We start from the raw sequence: 26,779 nt of genomic DNA, 5'->3' as shown, positions 1-26,779 counted from the left end.
GACCTTTGAACCGTGATTCATGAAGTCCTATTAAAAACAACTAACTTCTATCGAGTATTAATTTCATTGCAAAGTTGTGGGTACGTGTTTTATACTGGATATAGCACTTTTAACGTCTAGTTCCTGACGACCGATTTTACACATTAATGTGTGAAGATAACATAGTGTGAAATCTGTACACGGTCGTCAGGAACTAGACTTCCACTTTTACTGATGAAGAGGACACATATATAGATATGGTTTCAAAATATTATACAATAATGACGAGTTTTTTTTCATAGTAGAAAGGACCTCTAGTCAAGTCATTACTTTTATTTCTGGAAATACTCTGAAAATTCAAATGTTATAATAGTTAGTAAAACTCAAACCTGTATTGTATGTCACATATATCGCTGAATAAACGGAAGGGGATTCCCCGCAGACGATGGGTACCTAGAAGTAATTACGTCAGTAACACTATTTCCGCGAAGACACAGTTACTGAGTATTCATAAATGTAAACGGGTCAAGGTTCATTAACATTAATGTAAACGGGTTATAATTATACATTGATATCCATCCATGATGACCCACTCAAAGGTTTATACACGTCGACAAATATGTAATAAAACTCAGTCTGGTAACTAGTACATCGTGTGTATACTATACAGATAGAATTTCTCAGTTTGAATTTCTATCCGATCGTTCGCACATGCTCCATAATGAAAAGTCCAAATCAAGGGATACAGACATATGCATTTGATATTTACGTATAGACTATGTGATACGACGTGTCCGAGCAGCCCGGGAATGGGGGGGGGGGATACTCGGGTGGTTAATGGGTACATATGTACCCTGGTGGACTAAAATTACAACCACAAACTCTACACAAATTCAAAAAGTATATATGGGTCAAAAGTTTACATGTTATCCAAAAAACAGGGGATTTTACATTTTAGCCAAAAACAGGCCTAGGGGTCAAATGTCTACATTTCAGGCAAATGAATGGGTGAAGAGTTCATGCTCGGGGGAGGGGCGCCCACTTCCGATAAAGATGACTGAAAACAACTCGTGGAAACAACCTTGTTCAAAATATGGGGTCAAAAGTCGTACGTACATTCAAAGAGGTGGGTCAAACCTTTACATAATGCTTTTAAAATTCAAGACTCAAAAGTCTACTTGAGTCGAAAAAGGGGGAGGTGTAAACCTTTCTATGGGAGTACGACCCTCCCCCTCCCCTCCCCCCCCCCCGGCCGAGCAGCCCTGCCTCAGCAAATGGTGGCTGACGTGCTGCACGACATGTCGCAAGTAGCCGGAAAGACCCAGGCGTTCATTCCGCTCGTACACGTATGATGCGTTCTCTCAAAAGCGAATGGAACATATACACGTAAACAAGCGAAGGGGCCAACGGCTGGACCTTTCAGACGTCGAAAATACATACACAAAGATGTCTCATACTATAGGGATCACATTCCATTACGTCAGCAGTGGGTCAATGAACTCCTCAATTACGTCACTACTTCCATGGATGCTATAAGTACAATATCATGTTTCGGGAAGTTGACCGTGATCACTCTCAAATTTCCAGGAAAGAAGTCTCCCCTTCTTTTAACTCAGCATGGAAGAGGAAAGAAAAGTGTTATTGCGCATGCGCAATTAAAATTGCCCTTTCCTCCAGTATAATATTACCATTGCCATGACTACTAGCCAATCAGAACGAATTGACGTTAATCAGTCACAAAATTATCCACCTTTCAACCAATCAAATAGCACTTTTAATTACAACATTCGCTGTCTTATAAGTTTATCGAAAGAAACAGAAAAGTCAGACTTTCTCAAGGTTTGCGGAAGAGGTGTACTTGTACGTCCCTTCGCTCCTGATCTCATCGGCAACTGGTACTTGCTGGTCCGCCATTTGAACAGTATTTAAACAGTTTCATAGATTTTGAGACGTAAGTACAATTATGTAATCTTCTTTCGTGTTTAGCCTGGATACATGAGTACATCGTTCGATATTCGCATAGTTAAGCAAATTATAACTCGTCTCACCATCCACAATTCTCTTCAAAAATATTCCTTGATAGAAAATTGTATTTGAATGGTCGAATCCCTTCTTATTCGGTGCAGCAAGGGTCCTCGGTTAATATACATCATGCACCACAACGTGCTATATGTATGTGATATAGGTCATCGTACTTGAACACGCCCGCCATGGAGTATCAGTGGTTGGAATGTGTAGACGACTCTCTCGCATACACAACAGACCATGGACAACTTGACCTTGAATGAGTTAAATATCACCATGTTGTTTCCGTGTTCTAAATATCGAAGGGGTACATAATGGGGTATGTATAGTCCTGTTCGCAGATGGTATGCGAGATGCAATACTGAGAAGTGGGGGGGGGGGGGGGAATTGACAGATCGAGGCCCAAAATTACTCCGTCTGCAAGCAGGACTATGGCATATGGTGTGTGACCATGGCTAAATATTTTCATGCATTTGTATATTTTGTTGCTGCTGCTTTGTGTGGGTTCCGATTTTCAACTCTTCCTGCACTATTGTTCTCTTTTTAGAATCATCACTGAGGAACCATGAAGATAACAACGTTTGTCATTTCATTGGTACTCTTCATAGCCGTCCTTTCTGAGGTGACTGGTCTGGTAAGGGGTTGGCGAAGACGTCGTCGTCGCCGTTGTCCCGTTACTAACTGTCAAGTTAGCGCCTGGAGTGGCTGGAGTACGTGTAACGCTCCTTGTGGCACGGCAGGTCAGCAGACGCGTACTCGTCGCGTAACTAGAGGTGCTTCTTGTGGGGGTTCGTGCAACTACGCGATGAGTGAACCCAGGTCTTGCAATAACCCAGGGTGCAACAATCACGGTCGTCCATTGGCAAGATCATGTGCTTGTAATTCGGGATGGACGGGTACTTGCTGTCAAACTGGTAAGTGTGTGTCTTTTCTATACCATTGGTTACTAGTATTTGGCTTCTGATATGCCTTTTTCCAGTCAACAGATGCAATGATTGAGATGATCATGTATATACATGTACGTAGCTACTAAATAATTAGAAATAAAAGTTTCTCGTTAATCTTTAAGGTTCTCATTGTACCATTTGCACATATACAATAATGTTTCACTGAAAAATTCAAAAATTTTCTAAAAAATTACAAATTCGTATAGTTGACGGTCTGCGAGAAAAAGAGTACCCATCGTCGTACAATTGCAAGTCACAAAGGAGACGTGGTAGAGAATATACTGATACAAATTACGTTTTATATAAGAACAGATCGTAGGATCCCTGCCTGTTTTAAATATTTACCTATACTGCTTCACATTTTCCATGGATAGTAGTTTGTACAAGTTTGAAGGCGGATGTTTTCCCCCAATAATATGGCTTAATAAATCAAACAAGTCAACTACACACTATTACCTGTACTGTCGTACTATTGCCACGTTTTAAAATCATAAGAAAAATGAAGATGAAAACTAATAGCAAGTTTACAACACTGTTGTGTTATTCCTTGACAGTCGCTCGCGCCTTTTTACTACGTTTTATCTAAAACTGAAGTCGTCGCCGCGCTCCGATCCGGAGCAATACTACTACTACAATCGCATACCCATTGCGAGGGCCAAATGCGTTTATAGTAGTATTGCTTCGGATCGAAGCGCGGCGACGACTTTAGTTTTAGATAAAACGTCGCAAACAAGGCGCGAGCGATTGTCGACAGTCTGTGTTATTCCGTACAAGTACTATGACGTAGCTCTCATATCCACATGTCAAGTGTTATCGCAGTCAGACACACTTTCCTTTGAAACGAATTTAAAAGTTAAATTCTAAAACTGGGTTGCGTTGTTAGCAAACTTTCATTTTCCGAAATGAACAGCTTTAACGCGAATCATCACTATGGCTAGGCTATTTACGGTGCTGTTGAGATGCATCGTTAAGTTGGCAGTACCTCCCTACCCCTCGCATCACATGTCATCATATATATGTGATGCGAGGGCTACGGAGGTACGACCAGCTTCACGATGTATCTCCACAGAGCCGTAAACAGACTACACCATGGCACAAGAATTGTGACATTTACTTCCGCATGTTTACGTCTTTCCTTTCCTCGTAATTTTAGACATACGTGGGTGGTGAAGAAGGAAGTTGTAGTTATCCAGGTTTCTGTAACTCACGGAAGTCATAACCTTGGGAAATCACATATTGTAGAGTAATTTAGGAAACCTCGCCCCCAAAGTTAAGAACGCCTAATAACTCATTCCGTCTATACATTTTATCAGTCGTATTGACTGTGTAATTATCAGCAGCCAAATATCTCAAAACCTACTCACCTAAGCATCTAAACTACAACGATCTTCTACTAAATGTATCCCTTAGCCTGTCTCAGTCTGGCTGCTAGTAGGTACATATAGCACAGCTTGCGACAAACTAAGAGATACAGTTGGTAGATTAAGATCTTTGTAGTTTACCATGACAAAATAATACATTAAAATAAATACATGTATACATTTCACCCACAGTTATTGATGTCAAGTTCTCAAGGTCAAGATAGCTGTAATCCTCACCATGTCTTTCATTGTTGGGTGTCACTGCACTGTCCCATATAACCCATATGTTTCTACTCATGTTACGTGGTGTGACGTCATCACTCAAATGCCACTCAAATGATGCAATATGACGTCAATATATTCTCATACTTTTATAAATCTAATTACCATTTTGTTGTTTTGTTATTTTATTCAAGACATAAACGAATGTGCTTCTAACCGTGGCGGTTGTGCTCACACTTGCCTGAATAAACCTGGTAGCTTTGAATGTAAATGTCGAACTGGTTATATCTTGCACGGAAATGGGAAATCATGCAGTGGTGAGTATTGTACAAATTTAAGCTTACTATTTGCTTACTATGTGCTGTTTTTATGGCAGTACACGTCTCGAGGATCAATTTTCAGGAAAATGACAGTTTTTCAAATTTCTCCCAAGCCCAATTGAGGTGTTCGCCATCTTGTTGTCAACGACCTTTTAGATAAACAGAGTTAAGAAAGTAATAGATGGACATATTGGATCCTAAACTGGTTTAAATTTGATGAACTTTTGACCTCAATTTAAGAAACTTTGCATGATGAGCCCTGAATATTTGCCTTGATTTTATTAAACTGAGAATGAGTATAAATTCCGATGTGCAAACTAAGAACATATATACTTACTATGATAAACTAGAATCCGGTCATGTGGTGATTTGGGGCTCTCGATATAGGGTAGGGTGGGCGGGGGGGGGACGAGAGCCAAAAACCCACATGACTAGTATAGACTCGAGACAATTAATATGGTAAAGCAATCATGACTGAGTCAGAGTCCTAAGCGGTGGGGGAGCTTGGGGTGGGGTGGGGGTGGCGGCAAATGGATGTAAACATGGAATATCTCCAGCACAGCCCATGTACATAATTGACTGTGTCAAATAAGGTGTTCTTTTTTATTATGTAGTTGGTAGACTTAGTGTAGAATCCTTTAGTATTGGGTAATAATGATGACAGTACAAAAAAAATAAATAAACAAATAAATAAATAAATACATAATAAACAGTCTTCCCTCATCTTGTATTCTTGTATGATATTAACACCATCCATGCTTGAAGTTTTTTTCATGGTTTTCCATCTCTTTTAGACTACAACGAGTGTAGTATTATCAACGGTGGTTGTGCACACACTTGTGTCAATAGTGCAGGCAGTTTTCGGTGTGGTTGTAGGACTGGTTTTACGCTAGCAGGAAATGGCAGATCGTGTAACGGTAAGATAGCCAGATTATGTAGTACTCCTCTTTGCAGATATCAACGAGTGAAGTAGTAATAACCATGGCTGTAGTCAATCTATTTTTTTTTTAAATTACAGATCATAATCGAAAATGTTTTAAATTCAAATTCAAAAATAATAAATATGTATATTTTGAATTAATCACCAACATTTGCCCAACCAAATATGACAAAATAATGTGAATATGTAATAAATTTAGATATTATCAAATTGAGTCCATATTGATTATTACCGATTAGTATTCTGCCATAAATTACTATTATCAAATTATTTTGTGTACGCTTTAATATTTAAACTTTTGTTATTTTGGGGATGTATTACAATCGATTGCTCCCAGAGAGGACAAGATTTTTTCAAACAAGGGTTTTATTTTTTTTTACATTTTGGTACGAACAAGAGACTAAGTTTGTATCCCCTATCCCAGGCGCAGCTGAGTAGGCCCTATTCATCACCAGCACTGTAATATTACTGTATATTTTGTTTTTAAATATCATGCTAACTTTCTAATGACGATTTATTATCCTTTTTGCAGACATCAACGAGTGCAGTAGTAATAATGGTGGCTGTAGTCAAACTTGTGTTAACACTGTAGGCAGTTTTCAGTGTCGTTGTAGATCTGGCTATACGTTACACAGCAATGGAAAGACGTGCAATGGTAAGTAGAAAGCGGAGGGGGGGGGGCATTGAACGAGAAACCATAAGCTTACACATTCCTTCTTTTTTTCCGTACACTGTTCGATTTGTTGATGTTGGTTACATCATTTACTAGGTGATCACGTGATGTCCATACTATACGCCTCTACCTTTTGATCTTTACTACGTACAATATCATATCAATATATATACATGTATACAGGCCTATATAATCACCAGCGTTCCCTATAATTCACATGCGCCCTCTTCGTTAACTTAGTAAACTTAATTGTCACCCTTTTATTTTACCAGATATCAACGAGTGCAGTAGTAATAATGGTGGCTGTAGTCAAACTTGTGTTAACACTGCCGGCAGTTTTCAGTGTCGTTGTAGATCTGGCTATACGTTACACAGCAATGGAAAGACGTGCAATGGTAAGTAGAGTGAGAGGAGCAAATATCGAAGGAGAAACCATAAGGACAGTACAATATAGTATTATTAACTTTGGAATGGTAAATTGGAAACGAATGTGACTCGTTTCGATCCGTCTACTTCGGACCTTGATCACGCAATGATAAACCATGATATAATTCGTTCTTTTTCCCCACGTTGTTTGATTTGTTGAAGTGATGAAAATCTGCATGCATTATCTCGAATAATTAAATATAGAATATGTTCTTTAGTTTCTTACATCATTTTATTTAATAAGTGAACGTACGTGTGGTCTGTACACGATATACGCCTATATATCTGATCTTTACTACGTACAATATCATATCATGCATATACAGGCCTGCATAATTATCAGCATTCGCCATGTTTCACATGAGCCGTCTTCTTTAACTCAGTAAACTTATCGTTCACTTCTTTTACCAGACATCAACGAGTGCAGTAGTAATAATGGTGGCTGTAGTCAAACTTGTGTTAACACAGGAGGCAGTTTTCAATGTCGTTGTAGATCTGGCTATACCTTGCACAGCAATGGAAAGACGTGCAATGGTAAGTAGAGAACAGTGAGGGACCAAATTTTTGAAATTGACTTTTGGTGTAGATGTCTGTGCATTTGTTAGACTTCTGACCGTAAATTTGATGAGTGCCAATATAGTCAATGATATCATTTCACACAAAAAATATATTCTAAGTCTCAAAAAAATAGTAAATTAAAGCTTAGAGTATAGGTTGAAATATTACGACACGTATTAAAACTACTGTGCATTAGGTTCAAATTTAATGGGACTTTTGAAATGTTGTAAGATCTGCAATACGTATTTATACCATGCACGAGCCAAGTTGAACAAAAAATATGGCACATATTATACTCTGGTCGTTCTACGTCACGAACAACACCCCTGTATGTGACGACAACGCGTGTCTACGTCACTGGTTCTGCTGTGTTCGAAATATGAGTCAAAATGTTCAAAATTAGCATTACTTTCCCTGGTTTTTCTTTGATATTACTGGCGCTGGTTTAATTATGTTATTCTCCAGTATTTGTCTTCATTTAGCCGGAAAATACGAGTAACCTAAGTGTTGTCACTCCGAGTTGCTAGACGGGTAGTGACATGTCTTAGGTCACTCGTATTTTCCTTGGCTGAACGAGGAAAAATATTGGAGAATAACATCTAATTATGGTGTTATTTCCAGGAAACAAGTTAGTGTTTTCTTCAGAACAAAAAAAGAGATTAGATTAAGGTTTGCTGCGAGTCTAATTTACAATCATTTGCAAAACAGACGTAAGCTTGTTTGCTTTTTTGTCAATCCCAGTTACTTTACAAATCACTAATGGCTACATTAACGTTTCAACGCTTGCAAATCATAATAAATAATAATGATAAATACATTTTCTATTTCCTCTTCCGTCAGATATCAACGAATGTAGTACAAATAACGGTGGTTGTAGTCAAAATTGTGTCAACACAGAGGGCGGCTTTCAATGTCGTTGTAACAATGGCTTTACCTTAGGAAGAGATGGAAGGTCATGTGATGGTAAGTTGTAGTAGAGTAACAAAAAAGTGTACAACCAATAAAGTTTTTTATTAGAATTATTTTATTGTATGAACATTCAGTATAATTGTTTTTATATAGTTTCATTGAAGACAAAATAGTTAGTTGTTTACGCATCAGAATAGACATGTCTTCAAACTGCACTGCTAATGTTTGATCGCCATTGTCAACTTTTTACATAGTAATCATATGCAATATCTACAGTTATCACCCATATTGAATGCAGTTGGTTATTGAAACTATTAACAAAATTATTAAGTCTACTTACTTCATGTTACCTGTTCCTTCTAACGCGTAATATGAATGTCTACCCGTGTAGTTTTCGTTTCCGCTATCTACATTTTCCGGTGATTTTTCTTACGTCATTTCCGTTACAGATATCAACGAATGTACTACCAATAACGGAGGATGTAGTCAGACCTGTGTCAATTCAGTTGGAAATTATCTCTGTCAATGCCGAGGAGGGTTTACTCTAGGAAGAGACGGCAAAACATGTGACGGTAAATAATTGAGTTTTTTAATCACTTGATTCAATGTGTATTTCATTTATTAGCCTGTAATATTTTATTTTAGTTTGTATTATTCGATCAGTTAGTTCAACCGATCAGGGCACATTGTACAAGGGCTTGAACAACAATAACATTAATAAGTTATATCTGCTCGCTCAAAGTTAATGCAAAATTGTGGGTTGTCGATTGTCCATGCGGTTATTCAGATTGAACTTACCTCGCTGTTGTAAATAAAAAGAGCACTATCCAGTTTCACGATAACGAACAATGTAGATTTTCTGGAGCATTCTCAGAATGGTTTTCTCTTCCATTGACAGTGGGGTAGCCCTCATGCAGTGGACTTCTTGCGAGACCACAACTGACTTGCAGTCATGAATTAAAAGAACTGTCAAGTATAAATAAAATTATAATTGTTATTATTAACACCGACAATTTAGTGAACTGTTAGAAAGATTATCATTTAGAGGTATGTATTAAAAGTAGCAAACAAAATACACCAGACGACATCTTACATTATCTGTACTTATGTTGTCTTTATGTCTTGATATTAGATATTGATGAATGTAGGAATAACAACGGTGGATGTCAACACTCGTGTACAAACACAGTTGGTGGCTATCAATGCTCCTGTAATGCTGGATATTCACTCTCTGGGAATGGAAGAACATGTACTGGTACGTATATGTACATGTATAGTTAAAGCGAATGAGACCTGACTGCATCCGGTACAGAAAGGACGATTGTTATGGCAGTGACTTCAGGGTATACACGCATTATCGAAATGAGAGCTAGCGATGGGCGAGTGGATGGGGGGCAACACAGACAGACAGACAGACAGACAGACAGACAGACAGACAGACAGACAGACAGACAGACAGACAGACAGACAGACAAACTGACTGACTGACTGACTGACTGACGGGACTGACTGACTGACTGACTGACTGACTGACTGACTGACTGACTGACTGAATGAATGACCGACTGACCGACCGACCGACCGACCGACAGGCAGGCAGGCAGGCAGACAGACAGACAGACAGACAGACAGACAGACAGACAGACAGACAGACAGACAGTAAGGCAGTTAGACGAAATGGTGGACATTAAAGGAAGAGTTATAAGATCGAAACGTGTGTAGTGGTAATAACGGTGGCTGTAGTCAAACTTGCGTTGAATACTGTCATTTACTGAATGAAATCTCCCATATACCTTCAGTGTAGTCTGACTAGTTACACAAAGGAATTCACACATTTGGATGTCCATAGCTGTAATAGAATTAGAAGTATTAAGTACTAGCCACGTTGTTCCGACACGCTTTGTAATTGAGAGAACTCCCCCAAACGTATTTAGACTACTTATGCGATGACTGCATGCACTATCATGAATTAAAAGACTAATAGGATTATCCCAAATAATATGAAATAAGTCATTTCTTTGGTAATACTATGACACAGGATAGCCATAGTAGCTATACGTAATGTTCTATCAATGTGAACATATAAAACATTCATATGATTATCTGTAAACCTCCCCCCATCCACCACCCTCGTTGACTTATTTTTTGTGCCATACATCTCTTTTACCAGACATCAATGAATGCAGTAATAACAACGGTGGCTGTAGCCAAACTTGTGTCAACACAGGAGGCGGTTTTCAGTGTCGTTGTAGGTCTGGTTATACGTTACACAGAAATGGAATGACGTGCAATGGTAAGTAGAACGAGGAACGAGTAACCATAAGCTTACATTCGTTATTTTTCCCCACTTTGTTTGATCTGTTGATGTAGTGGGAATCTGCATGGATTATCACGTGTAGAGTATGTCCTTTAGTTGGTTACATCATTTAGGTGAACGTGATGTCTACACTATATACGTCTGTATTAGTTTGATCTTTACTATGTACAATATCATATCATGCATATAGATGTATACAGGCCTATATAATTACCAGCGTTCCCGTTTGTTTAATTTCACATGCGCCCTCTTCGTTAACTTAGTAAACTTATAATTTACTTCTTTTACCAGACATCAACGAGTGCAGTAGTAATAATGGTGGCTGTAGTCAAACTTGTGTTAACACAGGAGGCAGTTTTCAATGTCGTTGTAGATCTGGCTATACGTTACACAGCAATGGAAAGACATGCAGCGGTAAGTAGCGTGAGAGGAGCAAATATCGAAGAAAAAACAACATATTTTTGTTTTTCTTTCCCTGTGTTGTGTTGTGTTGTGTTGTGTTGTGTTGTGTTGTTTTGTGTTGTGTTGTGTTGTGTTGTGTTGTGTTGTGTTTTGATGCGATTGGAAGCTACATACATTATAATACATAATTAGAAGGGAATTCGAACGTGTCATTTTGTTCATCATTGAAGTGAAATAGAGACCTGGCCTATGTTTACGAACATTTTACATTTGGTCCGGTGCAGTGAATGTGTACATAAAATGTAATATACTTAACTAGAGTTCCTAATCTGTCATTCATGCCTTCTCCGATGACTTTATTTTAATAAGCTTATCAATCGTTCATTTAATTGTTCATTTATGTTACCAGACATCAACGAGTGCAGTGGTAATAATGGTGGCTGTAGTCAAACTTGTGTAAACACAGCCGGCAGTTTTGAGTGTCGTTGTAGATCTGGCTATTCGTTACACAGCAATGGAAAGACGTGCAATGGTAAGTAAATAAACCTAAGAAGAGTGAGGGGAAACTATTGAACTATCTTTTTTCTTAAATTGTTTTTGATGCGATTGGGATCTGCATGCCCTGGAACGAAACAAATAAGTATATAATCTGTGATTGCGTTGATAATATTATTGAAATGAATCGTGATGTGATGTCTGCATGCACTATATTTGTCACCTTTCTATATTTGGTCTTCATTATATACATTGTTCAAAGTGAACATCGATAAAGTTCTTGATCTATGTTCCACACTTGCCTTCTTTGAATTGGTGCTTTACTAAACGTATTCATTTATTTAAACCAGACATCAACGAGTGCAGTAGTAATAATGGTGGCTGTAGTCAAACTTGTGTTAACACAGGAGGCAGTTTTGAATGTCGCTGTAGATCTGGCTATACGTTACACAGCAATGGAAAGACATGCAATGGTAAGTAGAGAGAGAGGGGAGGGAAATTTTGATATCATTACTGACGTTTAATGTAGAAATGTGCGGTGCACTTGATAGACTTGCAGTTTAGATATATGTCAACTCATAGATGTGTTTGAATACAACTGTGCGTTGGGTTCTCAATGATAAACAAGTTTAATGAGATGTTCGTTTTTTAAATAACATCTGCAACATTCATTCTGTGTTACTTAGCGAAACAAGGTAGTATTTCCTTCAGGACAAAATAAGAGAATAGCCTCGCTAAAAAGTTTAAAGTTTGATGTTTATCAATCAATAAAGTTAGCTTAGCTGCCGGACCCCCCTCCCCCGTGCTTTTCTGCTTACTCTAAAAGTGACCGAATGTCTTAACTGAGGGCGCTAGCCCGAGGGACTGGACAGAACTTCACAGAAATACTCATTACCTTTGATCAGCTTTCGTCGTCAACTCATAAAATGTAGATCCAAGGTCTTACTACTACAAGACTATGATCAAATTTGCGTGATGTCCTAATTACAATCATTTGTTAGTATGGTTATACCTCGACAGTCGACAGGTTTATTGGCATTTTTGTCAGGCACAAGTTGCTTTACAAATCATTCTTCGCTACATTTCAACTCTTGCAATTAATGATAAATATATTACATAGCATTTTCTTTTCCTTTCAGATATCAATGAATGTAGTACAAATAACGGTGGTTGTAGTCAAAATTGTGTCAACACAGAGGGCGGCTTTCAGTGTCGTTGTGACAATGGCTTTACGTTAGGAAGAGATGGAAGGTCATGTGATGGTAAGTTAGGGTAATTTCAAAGGGTAAAAAACCAATAACTATTTTATTAGGCCTAAAATCAATTTTGGTTCCGGTTACCCGACCCCACCTAATTTTCACTGCCTACCCTCAACTTTTTTTACGCATTCGAAAAAGAATTATCATGGCGAATATTGCGAAGTCTCGCAAGAAATAGTGGATGCGGAAACTGACATCAACTTAAAAAGGCAATATAAAACTGTACTTCCAATCTGTAATGGCTGTACATCTGATGAGAAGCAACCAATAACACAGAGATACTATGGGAAACAACGGAAAACATTACTAATATATATATATATATAAAACTATATAGCAAAACTATTACGCTCTGCCACTGCGGTATAAAGCACTGTCTTAGCAGATTGATACTCACCGAGTTATGTATATATATATATATATATATATATATATATATATATATATATATATATATATATATATATATATATATAATCTATCTATAATCTATCTACCCCACCTATACTAAAATTGAGCGTAATCAGAACCACGTTTCCATTGTCCATATCCACACTTTTTCATGGTTCAATTTCTTGTGTCATTTCTGCTGTCAAGCCTTTATCTTACGAATTTAAAGAATTTTGTCATTTCCGTTGTTGTTCCAAAAATGTAGATACCAACGAGTGTACTACCAACAATGGAGGATGTAGTCAAACATGTGTGAATTCTGTTGGAAATTATCTCTGTCAATGCCGAGGAGGGTTTACTTTAGGAAGAGACGGCAAAACATGTGACGGTAAATAATTGAGTTTATTAATCACTTTACTCACTTTATATTTGTTACTTCCATATCTTACACTTATTTCAGAGTTTAATTATAATTCGAGCAGGTAGTCATAAATTACCGATGAGGGCGCACTGTAGTACAAGGGCTTGGACCGTGCCATCATTTACTACCTGCTTGCTCAACGTTATTGCAAAACGTTGGGTTGTCGATCGATTGCCCGTGGTTAATCAGATTGAACTTATTACCTCGTTGTAAACAAAAAGAGTATTGCTCAGTTTCATGATAACAAACAATTTAGGTTTTCTCTGGAATTCTCATCATGGACTTCTTGCGTGACCAGCACTGATATGCATGCAATAAAGAAGCTTCATTATCATTCTCATCAATATTGAAAATTTAGTGAAGTCGGCGAAGTGTTAAAGGAATCGTTATTTAGAGAATACACAGATTTACAGAATACACAAGACGACATCTTACATTATCTGTACTTATGCTGTGTTATGTCTTCGTATTATATAGATATTGATGAATGTAGGAATAACAACGGTGGATGTCAACACTCGTGTACAAACACAGTTGGTGGCTATCAATGCTCCTGTAATGCTGGATATTCACTCTCTGGGAATGGAATAACATGTACTGGTACGTATATGTACATGCGTAGTTAAAGCGAATGAGACCTGACTGCATCCTCTACGAAAAGGACGATTGTTATGGCAGTGGCGTCGGGCTATACACACATTATCGAAGGGGAAGACGGGCGAACAGACAGACAGATAGACAGACAGACAGACAGACAGACAGTCAGGCAGACAGACAGACAGACAGACAGACAGACAGACAGACAGACAGACAGACAGACAGACAGACAGTCAGGCAGGCAGACGAAATAAGAGAAGGGTTACAAAGGCGAAAAGGACATGTTACTATACAAACGTACATAAAGTGTATCCATTAATAACATAGAATTGAAAATAGTAAATATTCTTTTTCAGATAACAATGAATGTAGTAATAACAATGGTGGCTGCAGTCAGATATGTAGGAACACTCCTGGTGGATTTCATTGCCAGTGCAGGTCGGGGTTCACGTTGGCAAGCGATGGCAAAGAGTGCGTAGGTAAGATATTGCAGCAAACGTTATTCGTTTTAATTAATAGCTGTAGTCTTGGTGATGGAGGTGGTGGTGGTGGTGGGTGGTGGTGGTTCACACGCAAAAAAGAGGGCCACTTTCATCTGTTTTTGCCATGGTTAGTTTTGATGATAAATGAATAGCTATCCCTATTTTATTCTAACCATGTCTAAAATTTACTAAAATTTAATGTGTACTTTTACCAAGACTCATTTTCAATGGTTAAGAAGAGCGTCACCTACGACGAATCTGTCAGGTTACATGTTACACAATGTACAATATTTGTTGTCATATTCATCGTTTCAAAGTATTGATAACATTCCACGTCTTTAGGACAATCCTGGTTCGGATGTTGCTTCTACGTTCAAGTTGATTTACAAATGTATATTCATGTGATCTTCAAATGAATTAATATGTGTCTCCCCTATAACAGATAACAACGAATGTGGTAGCAATAAAGGTGGCTGTGAACAAATCTGTGTGAATACAGATGGTAGCCATCACTGTTCATGTCATGTTGGTTACACACTAGCTGCTAATGGTAAAAGTTGTACAGGTAAGGAGCTAAGCATCATTTAGTATTATTTGAACGATGTATTCCATTCATACACAAAAAGTTCTCTTCTTCCACTTTTGATTGAGAAGTAGACATGTTTCGAACAAATCATTTGTCATTCTACAAAAGTGGAAGAAGAGAACTAACGTCTTGTGTATGAATCATAGTGATTCCGTGATGAACATACATATTATTATTATGTATTCCATGAACAAAATTTCATCGTGAATTTTATATATGCATATGTGATGTTGTGTGCGTGTTTCTGTTACCTGTGTGTGTGTGTATGTATGTGTGTGTGTGTGCGTGTGTGGATGGATGGATGATGTATGTATGTATGTATGTATGTATGTATGTATGTATGTATGTATGTATGTATGTGTGTGTGCGTGCGTGCGTGCGTGCGTGCGTGTATGCGTGCATGCATGCATGCATGCATGTATGTATGTATGTATGTATGTATGTATGTATGTATGTGTCGCGGTGTATGTATGTGTATGTATGTATGTGTATATGTGTATGGGTGTATGTACATTTAATTTGGTGTCATATCGGCTCAATCCCAATGTTTCTATGCATTGTTGCATGCGCCCCCACAGTTGTGTGGTATATTAAAGTTTTTTTTTCGTTTTTTGTTAATAGATGTCAATGAGTGTGACGATAGCAACGGAGATTGTAGTCACACATGTTTGAACACTGTCGGCAGCTTTCAGTGTCAATGCAGAACTGGTTTTACACTCAGCGATGATGGCAGGACATGTAGTGGTAAGAATACTTAACAAATTAACCGAACATACAGTAAAACAGCACAATAATTCTCCCTTTCAAGTTATTGTTGTAAGGTTTATTAAAGTTTATTTTCTCGCCGTCTCCGAAATATCGGATATACTTCACGTTTATTTTACTTCGATGAAGTACAGACATTAAATCTGTACTCTAGCTGTAACTGGGATTTTTTGCCACCAAAGATATATTCATTGAAAATTGGCCAAATACATATCAAAACACATTATATTCATAGGCAAAAGCTTGGTTTTGAAACTCGCCTTGTTAAAACTGCACTAGTGTAAGTGTAATGTGGTTTTTCGATCAGACAACCACAGAATATTCTCTGAAAATTGTTAACATTATAGACATTGTACATGCGTAATAAATTGTATCTTAAACAAAACATTTTCAAAAAAAATGTTGAGTTGCGCGCAACTAATGCAGCTTTAAATTAATTATTTTGTTAAACTGACTGGAATTTTCTGTTCACATCCTTGCTCTCAGATAACAATGAATGCGGTAACAATAATGGTGATTGTGATCAAGTGTGTACTAATACACCTGGTAGTTTTACGTGCTCCTGTAATCAAGGTTATACTCTAGAAACGGACCAGAAAACGTGTACAGGTCAGTTTGTAAGATATATCGTACTACCCCATCAAATACCACTTCAAGAGAAGCCCGCCTGGTTAGGGCTGAAAACACGATGTTATAATATGGGGTCTGGCTTGCGAGAATAAGTCTATGAGAGACTTCATATAGGACACGAATGTTATTTTGGCCGGCCCTGGTTTGGTATATTTTACCTACTGTAAAGCCTTCATCGTTCTATTTTTTTTTTAAATTCCAGATATTAACGAATGTTGGACTAACAATGGAGGATGTCAGCAAGTTTGTAGAAACACAGCAGGTAGCCACCAATGTTCTTGTAACGATGGCTTTCTGTTACATGTAAACCGTGCTTCATGTACAGGTATGTATCATCTGGGGGTTTTTTTGTTTGTTTTTTTTGTGTTTTTTTTGTTTTGGGGGGGGGGTTGTGGGTTTTTTTTTGGGGGGGGGGATATTTAGGCATTTACGTAGGATGATAGTTTCGAGTAGGTAACTATGGTATTACTGATGATGGTGGTGTTGATGATGATGATGATGATGATGATGATGATGATGATGATGATGATGATGATGATGATGATGATGACGGTGGTGGTGGTGGTGGTGGTGGTGGTGGTGGTGGTGGTGGTACTGACGACGATGACGACGACGATGATGATAATATGATGATGCGATTGCTTATGTTTTAACGTGTACTTTAAAAAAGATAGTCACACCTACTAATGTGCAATGATATCTTTGATTTTCGATTGCAGATATTGATGAGTGTGCTACCAACAATGGTGACTGTACCCATATATGCACTAATACAGATGGAAGTTATAGATGCTCCTGTAACCAAGGCTACCAACTTTCTGATGACAATACAGATTGCCAAGGTGGGAATTATTTCTGTGTAAATACATGGTTTCTTTTTTCCTATTCGTATTTCTACTCTGATAACTTTCACATATCGTTCAGAACCACTCATAACACAACATCTTTGATATTGAAACGTGGAATTTTCAAAGAGCAAAGATCGGGAGTTGAAACTATTTCGATTAAAACATGTCATTTTAGAGTGAAAACTTGACTTGATAGATCTCTTACACCCCAAAGTACATCACATTTGATAGGTGCAATTCGATATTCGCACGTAAAGTATTCTTCCGTTCCGCTTGATTTCATAAGTTTACAAAATAGATATACAATTAGTTCATTAATGAATCTCTCCACATGCAGATGTCGACGAGTGTGGCAGTGACAACGGAGGTTGTCAACACCAGTGCACCAACTCTGTCGGTAGCTTCCAGTGTACGTGTAATGATGGATTTGAACTTGGTGAAGATGGGAAAACTTGCAATGGTATGTCTATAAATGAGCTCATTGTGATAAAATTGTTTACATGCTATGATGATAAAATCATATTATAACAGAGACCGGTTAACCTGAAACAAAATGCTGTCTGACTTCCCAAAAAATATTAAATCGTACCTATATTGCTACAGTTTATCGCCTGTCTCGACATGAACTTGTTTACACATGTGACTAAACTTTGTAATCTTTTCAATCACCTAAAAGTAGTTCCGATCCGGCAAAGAAAATGTAGCGATGTTTGAAAGATTTTTATCTTACCAGACAATGCAATATAACGCAGGTTTTTGTCGACTGTAGAGTCGGGCAGCACTCTGTTTCGGGCCAACTGGCTTCTACCGTAAAATACAATTAATTGCATGAACAATGAGTATGACAATATACAATGTTTCAAGCCCCCCCCCCCCTTTATCTTTATCTTTATGTTTATATCTACTGTCCGTCTGTCAGTCTGTCTGTCTGTCTGTCTATCTGTCTATCTGTCTGTCCGTCCGTCCGTCCGTCTGACTATGTGTGCGTATATGTATGTATGTATGTATGTATGTATGTATGTATGTATGTATGTATGTATGTATGTATGTATATTTGTATGTATGTATGTATGTATGTATGTATGTATGTATGTATGTATGTATGTTTATATGTATGTCAGCCATGCCTGTCCATCTTATCTGTCTGTCTTACTCTCCCTGCGGACTGTGTGTCCGCCTTGCACCAAATATCGGTCTCGCATATATTTCCTATGTTTACGTTCCTCGGTTCTGATGTACTTTTAAGTACTGTGAATTGGAAATTCGCGTATCTATTCCCAGTAAAGTTATTTTGCATTGCATTCGATCCCCCACTTTACTTTTCAGACATAAATGAATGCACTGAGAGCTCTGACGATTGTCAACAAGTTTGCATCAACACGAATGGTAGCTGGCGATGTGAGTGTGAAGACGGTTACAGACTACACGACTCAAATAGTTGTACAGGTAAATACGATTTATACGATTCTGTCATTCTTTCCATCTTTCATTTTTAGCATTCAATTTGATATACACATCCATAGTAGATTGGATGGTCGATCTAACAAGCGTTTGCTCCACCCAGCCTGTGTACTACCGGAATTTATACTCGGTATTCCACATCGGTACCAAGTTGTAGAAGCTGACTGGTTACATTAGTCACGTGACATACTGCGTTGATCAAGTCACATGTCGTGACCTGCTGCATTTGATCCAGTCAAATGTGATCATTACACGAATACCCCGTATGTCAAAAGGTGATATGCTAAATTTGTGCTGACTTTTCCCCATGGTTAACGGATACATATAATGAAGCATGGCCAAAACTACTACATTTGAATTACAGAGTTCGCAGGCCTAGTTAAACTACAGAGAGATCATGCAATCTACTACAGAGTCTAGCAACTTCTGTACAGAATATGAGACTGTTATTTTTATGCCCAATGCGCGATTAATTTTACTTAGATTTCAATTATACACCGTTGATAAGATATTGAGTTAGTCTGTGAACCATCTCTCTTTTCAATCTCATCTCTAGATATCAATGAATGTGATACTGATAATGGTGGATGCAGTGACGGATGTGAAAATACAGCTGGTAGTTTTAGATGTCTATGTGAGGATGGTTTTCAACTTGATGGTTTGACGTGCACTGGTAAGGATATTACCCCACCCCTTAACATGATGCGATATGATATGATATGATATGATATGATATGATATGATATGATATGATATGATATGATATGATATGATATGATATGATATATGATATGGTATGATTTGATATATGATATGATACGATATGATACGATACGATATGATATGATATGGACCTTTCCCGTGTCCATGACGATGCCATGTGTACAGTGATTGTGCAATATGGTGAAACATGCCGAGAGTCACACCTTTTTATGCGTTGGTTGTAATGTTCGAGTGACTCTATATTTATATCTCTCAATGTGTGAATCTATATATTAATCAGCCAATGTATAGTATATAATTGTTTTGGTTTGTTTTTTTGGTTCGTTTCTATCATCTTACATCACCATTCCATTTGTTATTTTTTCAGACATCGATGAATGTGACGAAGACGTGGAACCACCCAAATGTGATCAGCTATGTAGTAATAGTTATGGTACTTATCTTTGTTTCTGTGAAATCGGTTACCGTCTTGATGACGATGGATCTACATGCATTGGTAAGTAAGCTTCCAGTTGACAAATACCTTTGATGTCAAATAATCCCTAATACAACATAAAGGTATACACCTTGTGCTTTTAAACTTGTCAACTATGATTTAATTTGATGAAAAACAGTAATGCTAAATATTTAAACCATTTGGTAATCAAGGTCTGTACTAGCTGTAGACGGGTCAAAACGTATAATTTACCGTTTCAACGATACAATATTTTACTGTCATAGAGGTAGCAGTGTTCTCCTCGTCAGGCCTCATGGTTCAACATTTTCCTAGTACACGTTAGTCAAAATTTCATTTTTCTTCTACATTCTAAATTGTCTAGACGAGGACGAGTGTTCAAGAGACAACGGAGGATGTGACCAAATCTGTAGCAATTCTGAGGGCAGTTTCACATGTACATGTGAAAGTGGTTTTGAACTCGATGAAGACAAAAAGGGATGCCACGGTGAGTTCTCGTAAAATGCATGGCTTACACATTTAAGCATCAAGAGTGGCGTGATCGCCATATATCAGTTATTATGAGACGTGAAATACCTGTCATGATCAGTCATCTCCTTATCTGTGGAGGTAACAAGAACTCGTTTAAATTATACTATTCTGTTTCTATAGTTACACTGTAACACATCTTTTTTCCTCCAACAGAAATCAATGAATGTGTTGAAAACAATGGTGGGTGTGCCCAAGAGTGTACTAACACTGAGGGCAGTTTTGAGTGTTCATGTAACTATGGTTACGAAATAGCTGACGACGGAAAGACGTGCACAGGTAAAATGAATATATGCTTCTTGTCATTCATCTTCCCATACTTGCAAAATATAGATAAGATGATGACCTTTCACCTCTTTGGATTTTTGTTTTTTATGTCATATACTTATACGGCAGTGATTAAGAAACTTGTAATTAGATGGTCAATAGCCAGAACTGCATCATGGGTACATGTAGTTCTTTACCGGAACGCATCCTTTTTTTATGAGCGATCAAATTTTATATCTATCAATATGCAGACAAATGATATATAAATGGTACGATAACATATTCGTATTTCTTTTACTATTATGAAATTAATTATTCATGTAATTATTAACACTGAAATTTGGAATATCAAATAGCACTGCATTTATTAAGCTTTTTGTCATGAAAAAAACCGTATGTATTAAAAACATATATACGTTAGTACGCCCCCAACGGTTAATGAGAGAGATGATATGAATAATATTGAAAATCAAAACCCCCAACTGTTAGATTTACCTGGGATGTATAAGCATACATATACAAGATAGTTTTGCACAGCGAAGCTAAATTACTTCCAATTAAGACATTTGGTCCAAATCGTGTATAGACAAATAATACACGTATACCCATGCATGCAACTCGCTCTATCGTTCATAACCCCCCCCCCCCCTTGAAACGTTCATAATCCCCCTTGTTAGCACACCCTCAAACGGTTAATGAGAGATACAGAGTTAAATAGTATTGTTGATCGAAACCATTATTATTCAAGGTGATACAGTTCGGTGTTACCTATTTATAACTTTTTAAAGATTTCACATACATTTTCTATATTTTTCATCTTGTTTGTAGACATTGATGAATGTGAAGGTGAGAATAATAGATGTCAACACACGTGTATTAATCTACCTGGTGATTTTGACTGTGGCTGCAACAATGGCTACATACAGGATGGATATAACTGTTATGGTAAGCATATCACTTTATGAGTCTTAAGACACTGTCACTGTCAGATAGATGTATACCTGTCAAGCAAACAGACAGAGGATTCAGAGACAGAAAGGGAGGTGAACGGGGAAGTTGTAAGTTGATATGGAGGGGAGGGGAGGGAAGACACGGGAGAATAAAGCTAGAGAATGAGCAATGGACTTGATTGACGAGAAGATACGAATCCAGGGACGTCGATAAATGGCACACTTCTTTAGGAATTATAAACAGGTAATTCCACCCTACTCCTTGGGAAACTAGATATTTCACTAATCCATTAGGTCTTTAGATTATAAGGACGACCTATACTAGTTCAGTTATGAAATATGATTATTTATATTTAAGGAAAAAATGTTTGTTTCCGATAACATGACTTCAGAAAATAGGGTAGGTAGGTCCAAAATTTATTTACCTACTTATTTATTTAGTTATTTATTTATTTATTTAATTAATTAATTAATTAATTAATTAATTAATTAATATTTATTTATTCATTTATTTGAGGACTATAATGTTTAATTCAAACTTACAGTCTTAAAAGATATAAAATATGATGTTAAAGAAAGTTTAAGTAAATTGTCACCATTTTAGCTTTTGAATTGTGAAAAAAAAATGTTTGAAATTTACATGATAATAAAACAAAATATCGATCAAGCACAGGTCAAAAATGAAAGAGAGATATGATAAAAAAAAGTCAGAGAAAGGGCATATTTACATAAAATCCAGTTATTATTCCAGGCCGCGGCAAGAAATTTCTGAATTATTAAGAATTGTACGGACCGTCCGTATAGAATAGTAGAATTCATTTCACCTGTGAACCACCGTCTAAAATACGTTCATTGGAATAAACTCTAGCCTAAGGTAGTTAATCCTAATCGTTTCAAGTATGGTAAACTTAGACCGGCATATTTAATTGGTAGTACGCCATGGCCAGATTTGAATTCGTCATCGACTTGTTCTGAGAGCGACGAACAACCTGAACAAGAACATGCCATGCTGATACGGCGATATATGCTCATGTCAATAAGGATAACTTCTTGAAATTTAAAACTATTTAGAATGAACAAAAACATGTTTACGGCCGGCACCATAAATTAGGGAGGGTCAGTCTGGTTATTGGAAACACACAAATTTTGTTATTTGGCCAAATCGACACTAGAATTCTATTTGCTTGATATGATATATATAATATATAGTAGTTCAATCTGAGTTATACTATAATAGTAAACCCCCCCCCCCCAGATTATACTATAGTACCCCAGATTATAAGTTCAACTCCACAAAATGCCTTACGGGTGTTACTGATATTTAAAATATAAATACATAAACGTTCACCTTGATTAACTGCCTCTCACATCATACTTAACAGATGTAGACGAGTGTTACTATGGCAATGGTGAGTGTGATCAGACGTGTACCAATACTGAGGGGAGTTATGAATGTAGCTGTGTTCCAGGATATGAGCTTGGATCTGATAGTCTCTCATGTTATGGTGAGTCACCTTGATAAATGTTTGAAAGGGAGGTAACCAAGATCATACTGATTGACAATGTGAAATGATCGCCGTCATCGATCTTGCTTGCAGCTTGACCTAGAAAAAGCTTTACAAGTATAATACCTGCCCTCCAGTTCGTTGAATCCAAACTGTGTTAAGACCTCCTATGTATTTCTCTAATCCACCGAAACAAAGTTCATCTTTTTACAATCTTCTACAAAGACTTTAAGTTCACTTTTTGGACTGAAATATGATCACAATGTCCAACCAAGTTAAGATTAGTTTCTCTTGGTCGGATTTAGTGAAACGGGTCTTACTCGCAACATCTTTACTTTATAACTTGCATTTTAATCATTTTAACCCCTTTTCATTCATTTTTGTCCTTTTCACGTTTTTGTATATCCTGTTTTGAACTCCACTGCTGAGCTGGAGCTGGAGTGAACCACTTGATTAATCAACCAGGCATTCTTGTTAGGTCTGCCTGCATGCACGGCTATTGTTCACATCGTATCCTGTGTTTAGTGATAAGCATAATGTCGAGTGAGTTGTAAATAGTCCTGCAGAGCATACTATACGTTCAAGCATAGACGATAGAGAGAGACTGTCTATGGTTCAAGTCGACCGTGCGGCATATTAAAGCTGCACTCGCTGCAACTGGGACGTTTTTTTGAAACTTTTTGGTTAGATACAATGAATTACAAATGTACTGGTAAATTTACACCTGAAAAGTATTGGATCACCTGTGGGTAAACGTACTATTTGTGTAGCTATACACATACTATTACTGTAATGGTACAAAATAAATCCTGAACCAAAATGGTTTCAAGACCAGCACCATACAATCAGCACTGCCACTCGATCACGATTTCAACCAGTTACTGAACTATTTATGGATAAACTCAAACTGTAATTAAAGTATACAATATCTAATTATTGCTATTTTATCAACTTTTAGTGAATATATTGCTGGTTGTCTAATCGAAAAAAATAATAGTCCTGTTACGATTAGCTAAGCCAGTTTTTAACAAAACAACAACACATGAATTCCAAGTGTCACAAAAGAAATCACACACACGCGGAAAGTTTCAAGTACAGTCGCATTTGTTTTCCAAATCGTAATAAAATCAAGCTGTGGACATACATCCTTCAAAAAGTCATTGGTTGGCAAATATTTTTCTTACGGTGTATTTTTGTTTATTCTGTCGTTTGTTTTGCGCAGTCAGACTTATTTATCTAGTGCGAATGGGAAACAATGTACTGATAAGAACGAGGTATTCTTTGGTAGATTACAACCGTTATTTACCCAGTCTTTTACTATCGTTTCAAGTTGTTTTTGTCATTCTTGTCTTTCTTGGTAGTCAGTACTCTTTGTAATTGCTTCTATGTTTTCGTACTTCAGTTTCTCAATTAGACGTTATTGTCTTTGCTTTCCTACATTGTCTATGCTATTCTACTCTCACGGACAAAACACTGGTTTTGTCATCGTATACATGTATGTATAATTACACTTTGCGTGACATCTAGTGAACAATCCATGGGCTGTATGTATGTATGTATGTATGTATGTATGTATGTATGTATGTATGTATGTTTGTATGTATGTATGTATGTATGTATGTATGTATGTATGTATGTATGTATGTATGTATGTGCGTATGTATGTATGTATGTATGTATGTATGTATGTATGTATGTATGTATGTATGTGTGTGTGTGTATGTATGTATGTATGTATGTATGTATGTATGTGTGTGTGTATGTATGTATGTATGTATATGTGTATGTATGTATGTATGTATGTATGTATGTATGTATGTATGTATGTGTGTATGTATATATGTATGTATGTATGTATGTATGTATGTATGTGTGTATGTATATATGTATGTATGTATGTATGTATGTATGTATGTATGTATGTATGTATGTATGTGTGTGTGTGTATGTATGTATGTATGTATGTATGCACGCATGTATGCACGCATGTATGTATGTATGTATGTATGTATGTATGTATGTATGTATGTATGTATGTATGTATGCACGCATGTATGTATGTATGTATGTATGTATGTATGTATGTATGTATGTGTGTATGTATGTATGTATGTTTGTGTGTGTATGTATGTATGTATCTATGTATGTATGTATGTATGTATGTATGTGCGTACATGCGCGCGCTAAAGAAGGCGCCCTTGGTATAAAGAGATTGTTAGAGGTACACAACCATCATGTGGTCGCGGTCTACCCTACATTCAAACCTCTGTATAAGTATGCCCATCGTGATGAATACACTACACTAATTCATATTTCACATTGAAGTTCGTCTCACTTTGTCATATTAATGATTTGAGATTTAAGTGACACCTTTGAACTTTGGCATATAACACTATTGGATTTTGTTCTCGTATTTCGTTGTAGAATTGGACGAATGTGAGAGTGGAACGCATGAATGCGACCAACACTGCATCAATGCTGAAGGAAGCTATACTTGTAGCTGTGACGAGGGCTATCGACTTGGAGATGACGGCAAAACATGTTTGCCCTGGTGATGCAAATGATCGTACAAGAGTTTGACTGGCTATATTTGTTTAAAACGTCAATGTAATTTGTTTTTATTTTCTCTTTGTTTTTGATAAAAAGAACATGAAAAGTACTACGTATGTTACGTTTCCAATTATTTGATATAGTTGTTGTTGTTGTTGTTGTTGTTGATGATGATGATGATGATGATGATGATGATGATGATGATGATGATGATGATGATGGTTGATGGTGATGGTGATGACGACGAAGACGACGACGATGAAGTAAAGGGTGCGGAGGAGGGGAGGGGGAAGAGGACGAGGAGGATATTGTTGACGACAGCGCCTACGACGACGATGAGGAGAAGTGGTTGTTGTTGTTGTTGTTGTTGTTGTTGTTGTTGTTGTTGTTGTTTTTGATGATGTTGTTGTTGTTGTTATTGTTGTTGTTGTTGTTGTTGTTGTGTGAGACCCCACATCGTTGCATAGCATATTACGTGAATACTTTTCCGTTGATTTTCGATAAAATACACACACAGAGCAATTAAATATAAACAGGTAGTGATCGCCAGAAGACTGTACAAAATATACACATTTAATAATCAAAGCTGACTTCATCAAGTTGGGCTTGCTGTGTTGCTAGATAAAACTTCACTTTTATTAATCAATATAGCAAGATTGTGATTGAAGAGAGATGCATTTACCTTCGTTCAGCTTTAGACTACCTCAACAGCAATCATACTGTCTTCAGCAATAAAAGTTTTGCTATCTAGCTAGCAAGTGAAAGAACAACGTCATCAACTTGTAAGAT

At 37.2% G+C, this 26,779-nt stretch overlaps 1 protein-coding gene across 2 annotated transcripts; it reads left to right on the top strand.

Moving 5' to 3' along the window:
* The first annotated feature begins 1,778 nt into the window (after positions 1–1,778).
* Positions 1,779–26,099, top strand: LOC144454038 (uncharacterized). 2 transcript variants are annotated; one of them, XM_078145449.1, is made up of 32 exons: positions 1,779–1,930; positions 2,552–2,918; positions 4,729–4,851; positions 5,649–5,771; positions 6,327–6,449; positions 6,740–6,862; positions 7,305–7,427; positions 8,292–8,414; positions 8,810–8,932; positions 9,493–9,615; positions 10,531–10,653; positions 10,969–11,091; positions 11,489–11,611; positions 11,925–12,047; positions 12,714–12,836; positions 13,489–13,611; positions 14,122–14,244; positions 14,598–14,720; positions 15,166–15,288; positions 15,931–16,053; positions 16,561–16,683; positions 16,907–17,029; positions 17,424–17,546; positions 17,890–18,012; positions 18,879–18,998; positions 19,570–19,686; positions 20,104–20,232; positions 20,555–20,677; positions 20,875–20,997; positions 21,814–21,930; positions 23,318–23,440; positions 25,865–26,099. In XM_078145449.1, exons 2-32 carry the CDS (start codon positions 2,570–2,572, stop codon positions 25,993–25,995), a joined length of 4,038 nt encoding a protein of 1,345 aa, XP_078001575.1. In that variant the 5' UTR covers positions 1,779–1,930; positions 2,552–2,569; the 3' UTR covers positions 25,996–26,099. The 2 variants fall into 2 exon arrangements, with proteins under 2 accessions (XP_078001575.1, XP_078001576.1); XM_078145450.1 differs by lacking the exon at positions 7,305–7,427.
* Positions 26,100–26,779: the final 680 nt, after the last annotated feature.

The sequence above is a fragment of the Glandiceps talaboti genome, chromosome 3 (genome assembly GCF_964340395.1).
Source record: "Glandiceps talaboti chromosome 3, keGlaTala1.1, whole genome shotgun sequence".
Taxonomy (NCBI): Eukaryota; Metazoa; Hemichordata; class Enteropneusta; family Spengelidae; genus Glandiceps; species Glandiceps talaboti.
Note: the sequence above shows the minus strand (reverse complement) of the source record. Positions and strands in the feature narration are given on the sequence as shown.